General features: G+C 42.6%; 1 protein-coding gene across 1 annotated transcript in view; it reads right to left on the reverse strand.

The window, feature by feature from the left end:
• Positions 1-7,905: 7,905 nt before the first annotated feature.
• MDFI (MyoD family inhibitor) overlaps positions 7,906-18,741 on the reverse strand; it is a 78,351-nt gene continuing 67,515 nt past the window's right edge. Inside the window, exons 4-5 of the mRNA XM_086923536.1 lie at positions 16,833-17,114; positions 7,906-10,224 (exon numbers count right to left, since the gene is read on the reverse strand). Of these exons, the coding sequence (XP_086779662.1) occupies positions 9,974-10,224; positions 16,833-17,114 (533 nt within the window). The 3' untranslated portion in view covers positions 7,906-9,973. The remainder of the gene's footprint in view (positions 10,225-16,832; positions 17,115-18,741) is intronic.

Below are 18,741 nucleotides of genomic sequence, written 5' to 3' on the forward strand. Positions count from 1 at the left end.
AGACACTGCTTATGTTTATGACAGGGGTGTGAAAGTGGGTAGAGAGCCCAGGATATTCAGGGCTATAGTTGGAGCCTAGGAGCAGGGAAGAAGGTAGAGGGTATGAAGGGACCTAATCAATGAGGGTTTGATTGAGAAGAGAGTGTAAATAAAGTGAATAAATGGACGAATTGTTTTAGAGAAGAGATTACAAAAGCACGAGCAAGAGTTTGGGAAATAATAGCATGGGTAAGATTGCCATGAAAAGACAATAGCAATTTGACATGATTGGGTTAGTAGGCGGATGGGGGGGAGGTTTATGGAAGAGTTTGTGAAATCACAACTTATACTGAGCTTAGATCTATTGTCTAGGGTTAAGGATGGGGAAAGCGTTCAGAGTTGGGTAAAGGTGTGGATATCGATGCATCTCGAAGACGGAGAGGCCTTATGCGTGACTAACAGAGGTGCTTATAGGAATTTGGAAAGATGGAAGTCTGATAATCCAAGGTAAGGGACTGGCCGGTCCAGTGAAATTAGGATGTAGGTGAAGAAGCTGGTTGTGAGGCCTTGGACGTACTGTGAAAGTGCAGGTGTGCTACCTGGAGAGAGAAGGCCTAACGTTGTCGTTCTGTGCTTTGACAGTCATTAGGAGATATGAAGGGGGATTTGAGGGGCACAGAACTCAATGAGGAAGGAATCATGTGGTATGTGTGAGCAGTTTCCTCCCAAGAAACTGCCAAAGTCTGTAAAACGTTTGGAGACATTCCAGAAGAGGCCTGGGGTCAAGCCAAGGAAGAAATAAAAACTAGAATTTAAGAATCCCCCCCCAGAAGTTTATCTTAAGTACGTTTTAATCCAGAATCACATACAACCTTGCTTGCTTTTTTCCTTTGGTTCCACCCATTCCGCTTCAGAATTGGGTCCATGTAATTGAACACATTCTACAAAGTTATGTACTTTTGCCTCTCCGTGGGCTGCACCCTAGTTGCTTCTGGGAGGATTACATTGATTCTTATTCTCTGGTAATCGTCGTCTCCTTTGAATGGCTCCTTGGCTGCTCTGGGGGGGAATTCTTAAATTCTAGTTTTTATTTCTTCCTTGGCTTGACCCCAGGCCTCTTCTGGAATGTCTCCAAACGTTTTACAGACTTTGGCAGTTTCTTGGGAGGAAACTGCTCACACATACCACATGATTCCTTCCTCATTGAGTTCTGTGCCCCTCAAATCCCCCTTCATATCTCCTAATGACTGTCAAAGCACAGAACGACAACGTTAGGCCTTCTCTCTCCAGGTAGCACACCTGCACTTTCACAGTACGTCCAAGGCCTCACAACCAGCTTCTTCACCTACATCCTAATTTCACTGGACCGGCCAGTCCCTTACCTTGGATTATCAGACTTCCATCTTTCCAAATTCCTATAAGCACCTCTGTTAGTCACGCATAAGGCCTCTCCGTCTTCGAGATGCATCGATATCCACACCTTTACCCAACTCTGAACGCTTTCCCCATCCTTAACCCTAGACAATAGATCTAAGCTCAGTATAAGTTGTGATTTCACAAACTCTTCCATAAACCTCCCCCCCATCCGCCTACTAACCCAATCATGTCAAATTGCTATTGTCTTTTCATGGCAATCTTACCCATGCTATTATTTCCCAAACTCTTGCTCGTGCTTTTGTAATCTCTTCTCTAAAACAATTCGTCCATTTATTCACTTTATTTACACTCTCTTCTCAATCAAACCCTCATTGATTAGGTCCCTTCATACCCTCTACCTTCTTCCCTGCTCCTAGGCTCCAACTATAGCCCTGAATATCCTGGGCTCTCTACCCACTTTCACACCCCTGTCATAAACATAAGCAGTGTCTCTACCCCACAAATCACCCACATGGCCTTTGGAGTGCCTATCATTTAGCCATTGCAATCTCTCACCCCACCAACAACCTTTCCCCACTAACTACGTCTTTACCTCTATCTTTACTTTCCATTATACCAACACAAGCATGTCCGACACAAGCCAAGCGTGTCGGTCAGTATCCCAAAATGGCATAGCAAAACATCAAGATACCCAGAAATACAAATTGATGACACATCCCCTTCCTGCATATTTCAATATCAGCAGGTTATAAAATCATCAAGATAATCGGCCTAAATAAATGGCTGGAAGAACTGCAGTTGTGCATAAAGTGTCCCTGCTTGCCTTGCACCTACATCATTTTTTAGCATCTAAATGTAATTCTCCCCTAGTTAAACAAATCCTATGCTCTAAGTAGATAATCTCCTTTCTATTGATCTACTACATCCGCCCTATGGTACACCTCTTTTGCAACAGAACCTTCTCGTCACTGTTCTTCTCAGGCACCCTAACTTTATTCTTTTGGGTGACTTTAAGGCACATTTGGCATTTTCCTATGTCCATGACAGTAAATAAGAGGTGATAAGAGTTAAGACAAAGGGGCATGCCTATGATATTTTCGGGTCTCAAAAGACATGGGATGTCACTTCCACTAACCCTGATATTTTGGTTAATCGATGGTTATTGCTGACCCAATGCAATCTGCAGGACACCATCTGGATGGATTTCTTGACAGCACCAGCAACATAATTACTCAAATGCTTGACAGGCAGACACATTTCCCTCTTAATTGGTGTCCCCTCAATGGTGACTATTAATGTCATGGGATTTTACTAGACGCTAGCCTTATTTGGAAACTCCATATACAATCTGAAGGGTGTAGTACCAGAATATCACTTTCAGAATATCATCTGACATAAATAGTTTGTCCTAAATATTGCTAACAAAAGCATCTCACAATTGGAGTTAATAGTAGAAAAGCTACATCCAGTATTTTTGTAAACAGTACTTAGGACACAATATTTGTGTTAGACAATTTTACTGTATACGATATTCAGACATACAGCCATCTGTGCTGGAATCGTCCATGACTATGCTCAGAATCCTTAAGGTGAATTTCCCTTACCTAGGTTACTGCCCCTAAAGTTCAAGCTACAGCTGCTGTTATACTCTCTCATTGAGATTATTTACAGAAAATGTAATTCGCAGCTCAAAAAAATACCTTAAATAATTGCAAAAGGGCCAAAACTCACATGCAAAAGCACTGTCAATCAAACTGCTGGATTACTTTACAAAAGCCCTCTTGACTCTGCATGTCTGCGCGTGTTGGCTTCACTTGTCATTGTTTTTCTTTTCTTCCCTAGAGCATGGACCAAGAACTGAGTACTGTGCTGTTTGCACTCGAATTGTGGTACTTTTTATTTGTGAGTTTGCATTGTTTGTTTGTATGTTCTCTTTACACACTTTCAGCTGCTTTTAGGCCTCTTCATTTTTGCTTTTTCGTCTTGGGACCGCCTCTCCCCTCGATCATTGTTTGCTTTCCAGATTTTACATGACTTAATTTTCCAGTTCGCTTCGGCCAGTCTTTTCTGAGCCATGTAACAACACAATTTTAATAAAGTTACATGCCGCAGCATGTAACTTTATTACTTGTTTATTACTCGTCCTTGTTTTTGTCGCATTCTGTGTAATGCCACCTTCCTACCCAATTTGGCGCGTGCCTAAATGTATGTGTGCAGTTAGTAGTTCATAGAGTGTATGCATTGATAACATACCACACCGTACAATAACAGGCCATGACATACCGCACTATACTATACAATACAATAACAGACCATACCACACCATATTATATAATAACATACCATAATAATATACAATACAATACAACCAAATAACATCTCATTTCAAACCATACTATACAATGGTAGTCTATACCATATCATACTATATTACACCATAATATACAATAACAGGTCATACCATAACATACAGTACAATAACAGCTCATACGTATATCATACCATATCATTCTATCCAATCAACTCACCCTAACTTCGCCTCCCTCTACCGAACCTTGAACCCTCAAGTCACCCTCTCCTCCCTTTACCTATACCCATCCTCCGAACCCTCTGAACCGTCACCTCCCTTTTCCGCTAACCACCCTGAACCCTCAAGTCACCCTCTCCTCCCTTTACCTATACCCATCCTCCGAACCCTCTGAACCGTCACCTCCCTTTTCTGTTAACCACCCTGAACCCTCAAGTCACACTCACCTCCCTTTACCTCTACTCATCCTTGAACCCTCAAATCACCCTTCCCTCCCCTTAACTCTGTCCACCCTTGAACCATAAAGTCACCTTTAACGTCCTTTACTGCTACCCATCCCTTAACCCTAAAATCCCTTTCATTTTAAATAACATAAAAAGTATGCTATTTAAAAATACATACCTGCGTGGTAAAGGTAAAAATACTGCTGTGGTACTTACCTGTGTGGTAAAGACTCTGTGGTAAAGTCCTGTCTGGTAAAGACTGCGAGGTAAAGGCTGTGTCTCCTCGGACCGGACAAAAATGTTTTTGGTACACTGTAGGTTGTTTTATGCCCTTCAGTATGTATGGTGGGCAGCTTTGCCTCTTTGACAGTTAGCCCTCTCCACACTCCCCTACACTCTATACTTGAGGTCTCGACTGAGGCAGCGTATGTGCTGTCGCTTGCAGACATTTTGTTTATTGCTTACATCTTCACTCTCATTTCTTGCTTCTCTTTGGTCAGTAGGGATCGTCTTCACTTCTTCTTTGTGTGTTTGTCCCTACCTTAGAGCATGGCCTAAGAACAGCTTCCCCTGCACATTATCCTTCCACTGCTCGCTGTTTTCAGAGGAACTGATTTTCCTTTCACTTGCGCCCTTTGCTCTCTTTCCACCCGCAATGTTGCTTGCCCTGCCCCCCACCCTCCTCATTTATTGTTGCTTGTCTGGTCTGCTTTCCTCTGTTGCTTGCCCCATCCAACTCCTACCTTTTGCTTGCTTGTCCCTCCTGTCCTAACAGAGGGAAAAGCACCCAAAGATGACTTCAACAGGTGTCAAGATGCTACAAAGATGGAAACATCACTGTGCTCCCAGCTCTGCATAGCCTTTTTGGCGCTGTCTTTATGCTGGGCCAAAACTGTGAATGTCAACCTGGGTGTAAGATAATGAAACTTTTTGTGAAAACAGATACTATCCTATACTAAGAAAACAGATCACTGGCCCCCACGATCAGTGCTAGCTGTATCATTGTACTTTTTCCCTAACTTTCAGCCACGTTGCATAGCAGCCATGCTTCTGTACAACATGGCTAAAATAAATTGATAAAGCCAAAGGCTCGCCCATAGGCAAGACCTATGGGCTTTGCCAATGCTTGTTCTTTCCTTACGGCTGCTCTTTAGGTATGTAGTTGGTGTTACTGCCTATAAATGCTCTGTCTGAATTCTGTACAAATGCTAGATAATATTTTACTGTCAAATGTAAGACATTTTTTGGTAAAATACGCAGGTCCGTTGTGTTATGTCGTTTGTGATTTGCATTGTGTCGTATGCCAGTCAGCATGTTGGCACTGCAACAGACACTGCAGGGCAGTTAAAAAACACATTAATTTAGACCTATATACAGTGTTGTAAGGTGCCACTACTCTTCTTCCCAAACCAGAGAACTTTAGCAACATTCTATACCCAACGCACCATGAAAGCAGAAAACATGGTCAGTCCAGAGGTCAGAGCTCAGCAGCAAATAACAGCTGTCAAATGTTCTAGAGGCAGAGGCAAACAGTGCTTGGTCCAGGCTATTCCAGAAGCAAGGGATGTCCTGCTTACCTCCTAGGGCATTCTAGAGTATGCAACAACAGTCATGTATCTCACGCCTGTATTATCCAAGGATAGGACAGCCCCAGTTCTATGTATTGTTGGCTCTCCAGGGAAGTTCATTCTTTAAGTTAATCCACCTTTCAGTCTGCTCCGGGTCCAATTGTGTTCAGAAGTAAGGCAATGTAGGGCTATGACCAGTTCTACACCTAAGGGGCTGTAGGAGAATGACTAGCTCTTGATCTGTGAAGATAAAGGCGAATAGTCAACTCCAGGTTTGCAACAGGTTTGCAGAACTTGAGGACCATGACCATCTCTGGGGCTAAGGGACCATAAGTTAAAGACCAGATCTGGGTCTAAGACACCACAGGACAATGACTAGTTGTAGATCTAAGGGACCACAGGACAGTGACCAGCTAGAGACCCAGGGTGCCATATGCTCTGCGGCTAAGAAACCATAGAAGAATGACCATCTTTAGGTATTAGATGACTTAATGGGATTGGCCCATTCTGGGGAAAGGGACCCTAGGAAAGTGTCCAGCTCCAGGTCTGAGGGACTGTCGGGGAAAGGCCCATTCTAGATCTTAGGGTCAAAAGGATAATTGACCTGTTGGAGACCTCAGGCATCAAAGCACAATTTATTTATTTATTTATTTATTATTTTTTTTTGCAATTTGTAGAGCGCACAAATACACGGGGGTGTCTCGTCGCTTCGGACTGCAGTGGGTGGATTCTGATAGAGAGTTTATTGATTGAACAGCCAGGTTTTTAACATTCTAAATGCAAGCAGGGATTGATAGGATCTGATCTTCAGGGATGTATGACGTTACAACGCATACTTTTACAACGCCTACCTTTACAACGCATTTTTTACACCGCCAAATCCATTACAACGCATACCATTACAACGAATACCATTACAACGAATTCTTTGAAACTACCTTTACAACGCATTCCACTACAACGCATACTACATTTACAATGCATACCATTACAACGCATAACATTACATTGCATGTAAGGTAAGTATTGGATAGTGTAGGGGTAAAAATTATTATTCTAACTCCAGGGGGTGCAACAGTAGGGTAAGTGTTGGATAGTGTAGGGGTTAAAATTACTATTCTAACTCCAGGGGGTGCAACAGTAGGGTAAGTGTTGGATAGTGTAGAGGGTACTATGTGTTGTAATGGTATGCGTTGTAATGGTATGCGTTGTAATGACTGCGTTGTAATGGCATGCGTTGTAGTGGTGTGTGTTGTAGTGTCATGAGTTGTAATGGTTGTGTTGTAAATGCATGTGTTGTAATGGATGTTGCGTTGTAAAAGTTTTGTTGTAATGGTAGTGCGTTGTAAAAGTTGCGTTGTAAAGGTTGTTTCCCGATCTTCAGCGGTACCGTATTCCAGAGTTTAGCCGTGGTGACCCCGAACCTTCTATCACCCCAGGAGGCTGTTTTAGTGCGTGGCAACATTAGCTGAAGGGTAGTTGAGGAACGGAGTGTCCTACTGGGTGTGTGGATTTTTGGGTGGTTGGTTAGAAATTCTGGTCCATTGTTGCGAGATGCTTTGAAGGCAATGCAAAGTGTTTTGAATTTTATCCGATTCTTTACTGACAGCCAGTGGTAATTCTTTACAACATGAGAAATAGGTTTGAATTTGGGCGTTCCTGAGAGAATTCTGGCTGCTGCGTTCTGAACCGTTTGCAGCTTTTGGATAACCCGCTTTTGGGCGTTTGTGAACAGTCCATTGCAGTAGTCTATGGAAGACATAACCAGAGTGCTGACTAAAGTTTTTCCAGCGTTGAGGGGAAGAAATGGCAGAAGTTTTTTCATCATGCGTAGTTTGTGGAATCAGGCGGATGCCACTGAATTGGCATGAGAGACAAAGTTAAGTTTATTGTCAAATGTAACGCCCAGATTCCTGACCTTGGTAACTGGAGTTGGTGGGGGGCCCATGGAGTGGGACCACCAGGTTTGGGACCAGCATGGATATAGTTTACCAAAGATCATGACCTCTGTTTTTTCTGAGTTTAATTTGAGGCAGTTGCTGCCCATCCAGCTACTGATGGCGAGCATGCCCTTCTGAAAATTAGCTGCAACCCTTTCTCCATTGTTGTTTACTGCCAAGACCAATTGAGTGTTGTCAGCGTAAGAGGTAAGGCCCATCCCATAAGCCTTGATGACAATGATCAATATAATACATTGGGAAAAAAATCTTGTGAGTGATGCACTCACGCATGGACCTCACCTATATTTTTAATGGGCGTCTTGAAAGCCAACTACATGAATCTTCAAAATATGTCTTCACACGGCCATAGATTCTTTCTTAATCCATTAATTACTCATTTTATTCACCAGTCTTCGTCCCTTGACAAAGTTCTAAACTTGGATCAGTCTGTTCCGTTTTGCCATTTACAAGGCATTGGTAAAGCAGTGAGTTGCATAGCGAGTTCTTAGTGCAAGATATATCACACATATTATTTCAACAGTTCAAAGTCTGGGGCATAGCAGTAGCAGCGATGAGTTTGCATAGTCAGTCGGTTCAGTTATAAAGGCCCTACAGATGTTCCAGAGGACACCAGTCCCACCTAGAGCCTTCATCAAGTGGGCTCCTTTGCTCTGGGCGATGGAGAGAGAAGACAGGGTGTTGTGCTTCTCACTGACACATAGGACCTGATGTACAAAGATTACATACACAAAATGTGGTTGCAAATTGTGCACTGACTTTTTGCAAATGCAGTCTGATTTTTACAAACCGATCTATGAATAGATCTATTCACCAATTTACCAGATCACAGGGAGTCGCAAATTGAGACCTCCCTAATTTATATTAATTAGGCAGATCCCAATTTGCGATCCTGAGGGATAGGGATGGTAGCCTACAGGGGACAGCAGACCCCATCCCTGAGATTGCTTTCCAAAACGGAAAATGTAAAAAGGTAAAAGTTTTTGATTTTGTAAAACTTCAGTGAGACCAGGCAGTGGTCCTTCTGACCACTGGTTACTGCCCCTAAGCTGCCACCATGATTCCCAAAGGGGAAGAGGTCTCTTATGGATTACTTCCCCTTTGCTAATCAGTTACTGCCCTACTCAGCAGTGTGTAACAGATCATGGCTAGCTATTGGTATTATGGTCACAGAGCACTGATAACTCACCAACTCGCGACTTAGAAGGAACCCCCTTAACATGCCCCTTACAAATGGCTATTCTGTATGGATTTCTTAACTCATTCTGCGATTCTGAAAAGTTTTGGGGTTGCAAAATGAGGTTATTACATAGGAAAAAGTGATTTAGCGGGCTCAAACCCAATTATTCATGGAGTGCGACCTCTGGATCACTTTGTACATCAGGCCCATATTTCCCTACAAGCTCCATCGGATACTTACATTTGAATGTTCTATTATAGAAGGCATTGGGTAGAACGTTTTGCATAACGTGGGCCCTTATGTTGTGGGTTCCCAGAGAAGCAAAGACTCCACAGGTTGTTCTCTCAAGAGGTCTACCTCAAAGAAAATCTGCTCACCCTGTGTCACCCGAGATGAATATTCTGCTCTCTATTTCAAGTTTGTCTTTTCTTCCAGTTTTGACATCCCCTGCCTCGCTTGAATCTCTTTTCCAGTCCCAAAATATTAGCTGCAGCACACTGGCTCATGTCTCTTGCTGCTTGCTGGTATGTCTTGTAACATTTCTGCCCTCTCATATCTTTCTCATGCTACTGTAGTCATGTCTTCTGTTCTTCAGCCGCAGCTATTTTATATCTGTACTTGGCACTCTCTTGTGTCTTTGGTTCAGTGCAGCATCGCTCTTTGTTGTGACATCATGTGCTGCAGCACTCTTATATCTTCACATTTAGCACTGCTGTGCTCCTACATAGACAAAGCGAAGCTGCGCAATGATAGATATGAGCACGTCTCTTGTTATCACGCTGTTCTCCTTAATATGTACTGGGTGGGGTTTTCCAAAGTCTTTATGTCTCACATTAAAGCATTCTAATTTCTTTATGATCTTTCTTTAATCAATTTTCGGGTTGTTTTGCGAATAGTAATCCCTGCATGTAATTCCCATACCAGAACTTGAATGTTTGAGACTTCATGGTGTTTGACCCCTTGTTTTTTACCTGGGGGTGCACAGGTCCTCGGGTTGTGAGGGGAGACAGTCATCTTTACATGAAGGAGGAGCATACCTCTGCTTGCGTCTTGAAGGTTAAACATCCTTTTAGATGTTCATGGGCCGCCCCCATCTCAAAGACTTCATTTCACATTTTGGGTTGACATCCCTATTCATGTCTTGATGTGAAATCCTCAACTCACGAAGAGAAACACAGACCGCAGCATTCCATGCAGATTTCCAAGCAGTCAGCAGACTCACAGCATGCGTCCACAATGCCACAGTCCATGTCGCATGGCGCTTCGCAGTCTGCACACTCTCCGCAGCCGCAGCAGCAGAAGCAGGACTCGGCAGAGCTGCAGGAGCCGCAGGTGGCGCAGTCCAGGGCAATGTTGCACAGCATCAGGAACTCGCAGAAGAGGCAGGCCAAGATGCAGTGTGCACAGCAGTCTGCAGGAAAAGATAGGAATTGGTGAGTGACAATGGATCAGTGCTAGGGAAGAGACATTAAAAAGGTTGGGTTTAAAATTGGGTTTACTGTTCTGCCCATGCACGACCCTAGTCACCCAACCTCCAGTAATGTCATGAGCAGCCTAAGCCCCCTAAGAGCCTAGTAAAGGTAGGTGATGGCATTAAAATGCCTATGAGTACAGGCTACTTATTTGTCACTGCTCTGTGTCTGTTGTCCAAGCACTAGCCTGATCACAAATACTTTAGAGCTACCGTATACGAGGACACGTTCTCTCATGAACCAGAACTCCACTTCTCATCAGATATTCTTTTTAGATCCTGAGTTACTAAGATTTTACCTTGTTTTCCTCTTAGTGAGAGAATGCAAATTACTTTGCTTGCTTGCAGCTAGCAAATCCTAAGTGTTTGTAAGATACTGTTAGGGCCAACTTTTGCTCAGGGAAATTATGATAAGGGCACCAGAAACTAAATAGAGGACACATTTTCTATAAGTTTACAACTACCTTTCCATTTCCCAAGTGCTCTGCGGCTGTTTCACGACAAAGTTCTACTGAACAACTAGAATGCTGACATTCTATAACCATGACAAAGTGAGGCACTCCTGAATGCCATGTTGCTGGAATAGGAGATGTAGAACTAAAATAATTTCCTGTAGAGGAGAATACAGTAAGTGAACAAAATTAGGGTTCAATTTTGTCATGGAAATTATGTTTGGTACTCCTAAAACTAACAATGAGAACACATTTTCTATTAATTTTCAAACACATATCTTATCCATGTGAGAAAACATATGCTATAGTGAACAAAACCTGCTCCTAAGAACAGAAGTCTTATAAATTGATTCCCCTGTGTTTCACCGTAGCTTCATCACAGTTATAATGAACAAAAATCTATCATTCTATATGTATGAACAAAGCAAGGCACTCTTAAACACAATGTTGCTGGAATCGGAACTGATGAATTTATAGTCTTTGAAGCAGATTGCAGCAAATTAATATTGAAGAGTTAAAGCAAATATGAAGCCAGCAGTTTCAGGACAATATGAAGGAAAATATTGGCTTTTAGTTACTCATGGCATAATATTTTTAAAGTGCTAATAATTGTTAAGTAGAGAAATCCATACCTATGTCCAGTATTTCCTTTCCACATTAGTTTCCTTAGCCTATACATCCGCTCTGTCGCTTAGTATCTTCTTAATTTTAAAATGTCAACATTTTGAGAAACAGATATTTTTAATCTTCCAATTACAATGATGGAAGTAGAATTTTAGAGGTTAAGGAATCTATTTACAGGCAGATTTCATATTAAAAACAAAAAGATTCAGTGCTTAATTTAAAATAAAATGAGTGTTGGTGCCCAAACTTCAATTCAAAAGCGCACCGCCGGCACTTTCAAAGGGCAGCACCCACGAATACCAAGGCTGCAAAGCTTTAAATCCACCCTAGGTGTCCTTAATCGACTGGTTCAACACAACTGCATGACCTGATGCTGTTTTTTTAACAGGTCTGTGTGGATTTCAATGTATCTTATAGCTCCCACCCTTTGGTATGCGAATTTACAGAACCCTCTAAAAGTGTGATATTGTTAAATGGGAAGACTTGGCACCTCAACAGATTCAGTAATTGTAACACCACTAATGTTATCTACAGGCTTACGTGCCCTTGCGGTCTCCAATATATTGGTCTCACCACACGGAAGGTGAAAGTTAGAATACAGGAACACTTCAGTACCCTGAAAGCTGGGAAACTGTCAACCAAGCTTGTACAACATTTCTTGGAACAGAAACACCATTATAAGAACATAAAATGGGTGGTGTTGGAAAAAGTAGTGGGAGACAGGTACAATATGGAGCTACGACTGGCAACAAAAGAGGCACGCTGGATCTATCAGGAGGGAGTTGATCGATGGGGACTGAACAATGTCATTAGGTGGAATAGGATTGGCACATGAACTGGCGAACACACAGTATACCAGAGCTTCCTGGATCCCTCGTGGGATATAGAGAAACCATACAGCTGCCTTACCATACTAGCATTGCAGGCCATATAACCAGTGCTACACTCACAAAACAGCATTTTACTATTAATAACCATAGACTGTAGTTGGCATAGTGTGAAATAGTATGAAACTAAGTATAACACACAATTATACCTCAGTATAGAAGTACAGGGGGTGATATTATGAGCTTTGTACCCCGGGGTACCTATTTGATTGATCTTAGTGTATGAGGTTAATACATTACAAGGTGTTTTCTCGTGTCATTGATGGTATGTCATGCTTACACACATTGAGACATCAGACAAGATCTGCAAGCCCCACAACAAACATGTCATTGACTACATCTGTAAAACAACTTTTATAATACAACTTTAGTGGTAATTGCAATCTGCAGTCTATATCTCACAGAAGGCCATATAATTGGGTGCAATGTGGAATTTCAGTATATTAGTGTATTAAGCCTCTTCACGTCCCGCGTGACTCCTGAAAATACAAGTGCAACATAAGATCACAGAGCACTTAGGGGGCTTTAAGATGGTGCCCACAGGAGACTCTAAACAAAGGGCCGGCATCAGGCCGAGATCGCGGGAGCAGTTACCGCGAGAGCCGGCACCCAGACATGCCAACCCTCCCGATTCAGGCGTGAGACTACCGATTTGAAGGCTAGTCTCCCGCCTCCCGATTCCTACAAGCAAAAACCCGATTCCTTGTGGGTTTCAGCTGACAGGGCTTGGTATTCTGTAAAGTGCTAATTCTTCCAACAAAGAGTGGCGATGCAGGGGTTCTCGGAGGGGTGAGAAACCAACAAAGCGTAATTAACAAGGGAATCGTCTTTTAAAGACCTGCGAAGTACTGGGGGGTGGGAGCTGTTTCTGCCCGGGCTGCCACAGGGGGGTGGGGGGTACATGCACTGCCAACAACCAGGCAAGTGCCCAACACTTGCATCACCCTCTCTGCCTCCCTTATGCTCAATGCTTCTGAAAGGTAAGAAAAAAATGTGCATTTACGTTTCAAATATCCGATCCTACAGCAGCCACTTCAAAATCCCATACATGCCGTTAACCCGATTCAAAGTACCATTCTCCCGATTTTTTTTTTTAAATCTCCCACTTTGCTCTCCTGAAATGTTGGCATGTATGTGCACCCGGCATAGAGACGAGTCCCTCTAAAAGGAGGAGACTCGTCTTGCAGTTTGAGCGGACTATTTCAAAAGAAGTGCGCTTACAGATCCGGTAAGGAGTGGGGGGCGGGGGCCGCTGACAGAAACTATATTTTTTATGGAGGCCCGGTCTCCACGCCGTCTTTTCTAACGGAAGCGGGTGATAGTAGAACGCCAAGGGGCGCATACCTTCCACGAGGGCGGTGCAATCTACCACTCAGATTAGAGCACAACAGAAACACGAATTTTAAACAGGCAAACATGTAAAAGCATAGCGCTAGCTAGCGCATACATTTCTTGTAAGTTGGGCATCTCATAATGCAAAACATAGTACAATGTAGCTACCTTTTTTTTAAACGGATACTTTCCCTGCGAGCTGTGCAAACCACTATGCAAACGACAGCACGACCACAACATTTATCCTAGAATACAAGGAGAATACATAACGGGTGAAATGCGGCAGCATGGCACCATACCCGATTACAAGGTTAACGTGTGTATACTCTTGGCAGGCTGACAGAAATCAGCATCTGGATTTTTACTGTGTGAGTGACAAAGAAGGGGGTCACCGGTATGCTACAGTCGGGCATTTAAACGGTAAATCAATGTTCAGGACTACATCAGTGTTGAATGATTAATGACCAGGGATTGGTTATCCCAGAAGGTTGTACTCATGATGTGTTGTCTGTTTTTAACTCTGTTCCCCAGGTTACATGCATATTAAATACTTGCAGTGTGGTGAATACTGACCCTCGCCCTGACGAAATTGCCAATAATTTTAAAGGCAATGACACATGTTGGCCCTCTAAGGAGTTAGAAGGCAACACAGTGTCTTTTGAAGAGAGCAACCCCACGGCAAGGAATAAAGAGGTAACACCAGTGGAGGTATAGCTCGTTTTTAATTCCAAATAATGTGTTACTAACTCACAAGGTCCACCTTATTTTGGGTCGGTACTTATATGCACCAGGGAGATACCTCTCAGCAGCACCAGCATATTTACTAGTGGTGCACATTTCTTTTTCACCATCACAGTATATTCTGATCTTTCTCTTTCTCTTTTTTGTTTTTGATGTGGTAGTGCTAATGATGAGAACCTGAGTCCACTGGTGCGAACAAACCAGTGGACTCCCATGGTGTTACTTCCGTGAGGCACTCCACATCTTTTCTCACATTTTTGGTGTTTTCTTTTTTGTTACACACTGCACCACACACGAGGGTGTATGAAAAGGGAACAGAATATTAAAACTGAACAGGGATTCATGAAAAGGGACTGTATATGTATTAACTGCCCGGTTAGCATACCAAAGGGTGGGAGCTATAAGATACATTTTAATCCACATAGACCTGCTCGAAAAACAGCGTCAGGTCATACAGTTGTGTTGAACCAGTGAGTGGGGGCTTGACCTGACTGCTATAGAACCCCTGTAACTCCGTGTTGAAGATAGTCCTTAATCTACTACCAGACACTCCCTTCCCACTTATCTCACTCCTCTGGACTCCTACTTTCGCCATTTGTGACAGCTTTTTCATCTTTGGGGCATATTATGAAGGGCAGTATTGCCGCTTTAGCAGCACTTTTTGCAGCTAAAGCGGCGATATTCGTATCGCCTTATTAACAAGGCGGCGCTAACATGCATTATCACATGTTAGCAGCCAAATCTCATGACAGTGATAGATATCGCTAATGAAATGCAAATAAGGCGTTCCCTCCTAGGACAACATGTGAAATGATTACAAAACCAACATCACGGGATTAACAAGGCTGCCCCTGAACAGCGAAGCGATGACAAAAGGCGCGCTAAGCCTCCACTATCGCATGATTCTAACGCCTGAATAAAACCTGACTAAGCATAATTGCCTATGTGAGGTGGATTTTATGGTTAAATACACACTCCCCTATTACCAAGCTTTTCATTAGTGCTGTAAAATCATCGCTGGATTTCATACGCTAATGATCTTTATCGCATTCTATCGCTGGATTATTCTTCGCCTGTTAGCAAAGCATTGCTAATACGCCACTAACACAGCGATGTAATTCAGCGATAGAGGGCGATAATGAAAAACATGCTAAGCGCGATTTGCGATATTTATTGCGTGTTCTTGATAATATGGCCCAAAGTATTTCTCCACTTTCTGCTTTGTGTGTTTTTCCCTCTCGGGAAATGTCTAAAGAGAGAAAGTAGGTGCTGGTCCCCAAAAATGAGTGCTGATGCTCCCCACTGGCAACACCAGCTCAAATTGAGCACTGCATAGATCTGTGCTCTTATAGGTAGTGAAACTTTCAGAATGTTTCTTTTTTGCCAGTGTATGTTCTTTTAACTTCTCCCACTTCTGATTGTCAGTAGATGCATTTTCCTGCATCAACGTTCACTAGCTTTACAGTAATTTGTGGTGCAATTTAAGTGTAGGGAAATTATAAAACATATTTAAACTATATATATTTATTGTCAAAAAAATTCTCTATATCTTATAAACTACTTTTCAGAGGTAATGAATTAAATTATATTTTACAATATTTAACACTGAATTTCAGAAAAAACAATGAGGTAACTATTTTTTAACACAGTGAAAACTGTGATGAACTAACTACACAATTCTCACCGTGAGGGAATACATTAAGTACATAATACAAACACATGGAAAGGAATATTTGTATGGACTTTTTTTATTTCAACACTTAGTGGCAGCAATAATGAGAACCACTTCATTCACATATTCCTGCTTCTGCATAGGAAAGTGAATGACGTTGAAGCTGCCTTCTCCAGCTGCATGTCTCCCAGTGCAGCCATGATTGTGAGCAAGTGAACACTCTAGTTCTTTCTTGGAACACTGTATCTCCATAGGCAGCTCTTAGGGAAAGAAGGCTTTGTAACATGTGGCTGATCTTGTAATGAGGCTGGTTCCAGGCAGTAGCTGTGATACTCATGGGCTGCTATGGGCAGGCTAGGAGCTAATAAGAAATGCAGCAATTTAGTAGCTTACAGGTGTCTGATTTACAATTCGGTGTACAGCAGTGAGAATCCCTAATTCAAGATGCCTAGGATTGTCTAGTATGGACATTCTTTGCTCTCATTCGTGGATTCTTGCACCTCAGCCTCTCTTACATTGCCTGCATTCTGCCTGAAACCCAGTAAAAGTCCTATCTTCTTTGTTTGCTCTGTTTAATCCTTTATAGTGGTGCTAAAACTTCAATCCACGTTCTGTTTAGTTGCCTAGCCCCATATGCATGCTTGTCACAAGATCAAAGCGTTTCTGTCCTCGGATGCTAATAATCTCAGACATTTGTTCTTTCCCTGTGAACTGGCAGACCCGGTACATGTTCCCCGTGTTGCTCTTGGCAGGCCACTGACACTTCAGTGATGTACCTGCCTTGGGGCCCCTGTGAACCATTAATAGTCCCTGCCTCTGTTGGCCTTCTTGATGTCCTACCTTCTTGGGCAGCACTCTGAAGTTGGGACGAACTGGATTTGGAGCTGCCTTTGCTCTTCTTGCTGCTCTGGCTGTTGAGCGATGGATGCGACTGCAGTTTTCCATGTGTTTTCTGCGGCCTGGTGACTACGGGGTGCACGGGTGGCAGGACCCCATTGCCAGTGCTTGCTTTTCCTCTGCTTGGCTCTGAAACAATCACAGGATCCTTCTGAAGCAGAGGGGTGCAGGCTGTAGGTGTGTCCAGGTCCAGCTTTGGCAACAGGTATTGCTCCTTTGGTTGACCTGTGAAAGATGAGAGGTTAGTTTTTGACAGAACAAGCCCTCGCCTACTGTGATGCATCACTGAAGCCTGATCTTTGCCACAAACTGACTATTTTTTCATAGTGTGTTGTAAGTCTGGAAATCTCACATTGAACATTCTCACTCAAAGGACTGAGTTCTGCATACAGGACCTCAAGTGGGAAGCTTCTGGGTATCTGGATGTCCCCACCGCATTCCAGAAACAAATCTGGGTCCTAAATACTACCAGATTAACTAGAGCTATAAAAGATCTCAATACAGAACAGAGCAGAAGTGCAACTCAGCATTTAGAGTAGCAAATTTCTGAGAACTGCAAAACTTTATGATGCAACATGCTCATTGACTTCCTGAGGGCACTGGCAAGATTTAGAGAGAAGAGACTAGTGAAGCCACGTATTGACTCATGAAAGGATGTGCCTTCCCTTGCCAGTGTTTGTTTGGCCTCTTATTGTACAGTTGCACTTGTTCTCTCAAAGGTCAAATTGTATTCCTGAAACCTTTGGCTTATTTGCTTATATGTATGGGGAAGACAACTACTGACAGCTGCAGAGGCCTCCTTCAAGTCCATCTATTTTTTACCCCCTGCCTTACTCTAGGTAGGGAGCGACCAAATGCATATAAGTCTTTGTCCTGTTCTACTGGGGAATCTTACGGGCAAATCACTTCTGAACAGGAACAAGCAACCCCAGACCTGTTTCAGCCTTTTTGCTGAGACCCACTTCTGGGAAAACTGTCGCACTTAGATCAAGACCAAAACTGATTCGCATATGAGTGCTCCCTGCTACCGCTCTATCTAGTGTGGTCAGTGGACAAATAGATTGACGTAGAAAGATGTGGTGATATTCCATTGCATGTATAGGTAAAACATGTGCCAGCATTGTCTCCTCATGTTATTTACCATTTATTTTCACCAAACATTTAATCTGAATATAATACTGAGTAGTAATTCGAATACTGCTCCAGGGCATTACCTCCACATTTAACACTACTTCTGAATGAGACTGTGCATGGTTTTCTTATGACTGGATCGCTCGCGACATAAAACACTAAGTACTTTCTCTGCAATATCTAGGGTTTTGAGGCAACATCTGTCACCAGGAATGCAATACTGCTGACCTGGGTCTTAATTTTACAAACTATACTAAGCGGAAACTTTACTCCAATCTTCATAACTGACGTGAACCAGTACTTTAAATCTCAGCAAACGATTATATTGTTAAATGTAAGCATGAGAAACGAGCAATGTACTCCCAATGATAAGGATCTTTATATCCATTTAAGAAATGCTCCCATCCACGATATTGATAAATGGACCACCTTTTAGGATGATAGCAACTAATCGAACGGGCTTTCGATGTCTAGTGACCAAGCACTCTTAGTCCCTATACCAAATGATGATGATCTATTCATCATGTTACCTGTCAAAAGGGCTCCATAAGTAATGATAGATACTCATTGTCTTCCTATTAGTCATATTTTCCAGTGATCCTCTCTTGGTCATGACATTGATGGTAGACTTTAGTCATAGTATGAAGCCACTCACAAAGAGAACACTGCTAGTTGTTGTACTTCTCACAAGCATTGTCATGGTCATAATATTTGATTATGG

This window comes from Lissotriton vulgaris, chromosome 5 (genome assembly GCF_964263255.1).
Source record: "Lissotriton vulgaris chromosome 5, aLisVul1.2, whole genome shotgun sequence".
NCBI lineage: Eukaryota > Metazoa > Chordata > Amphibia > Caudata > Salamandridae > Lissotriton > Lissotriton vulgaris.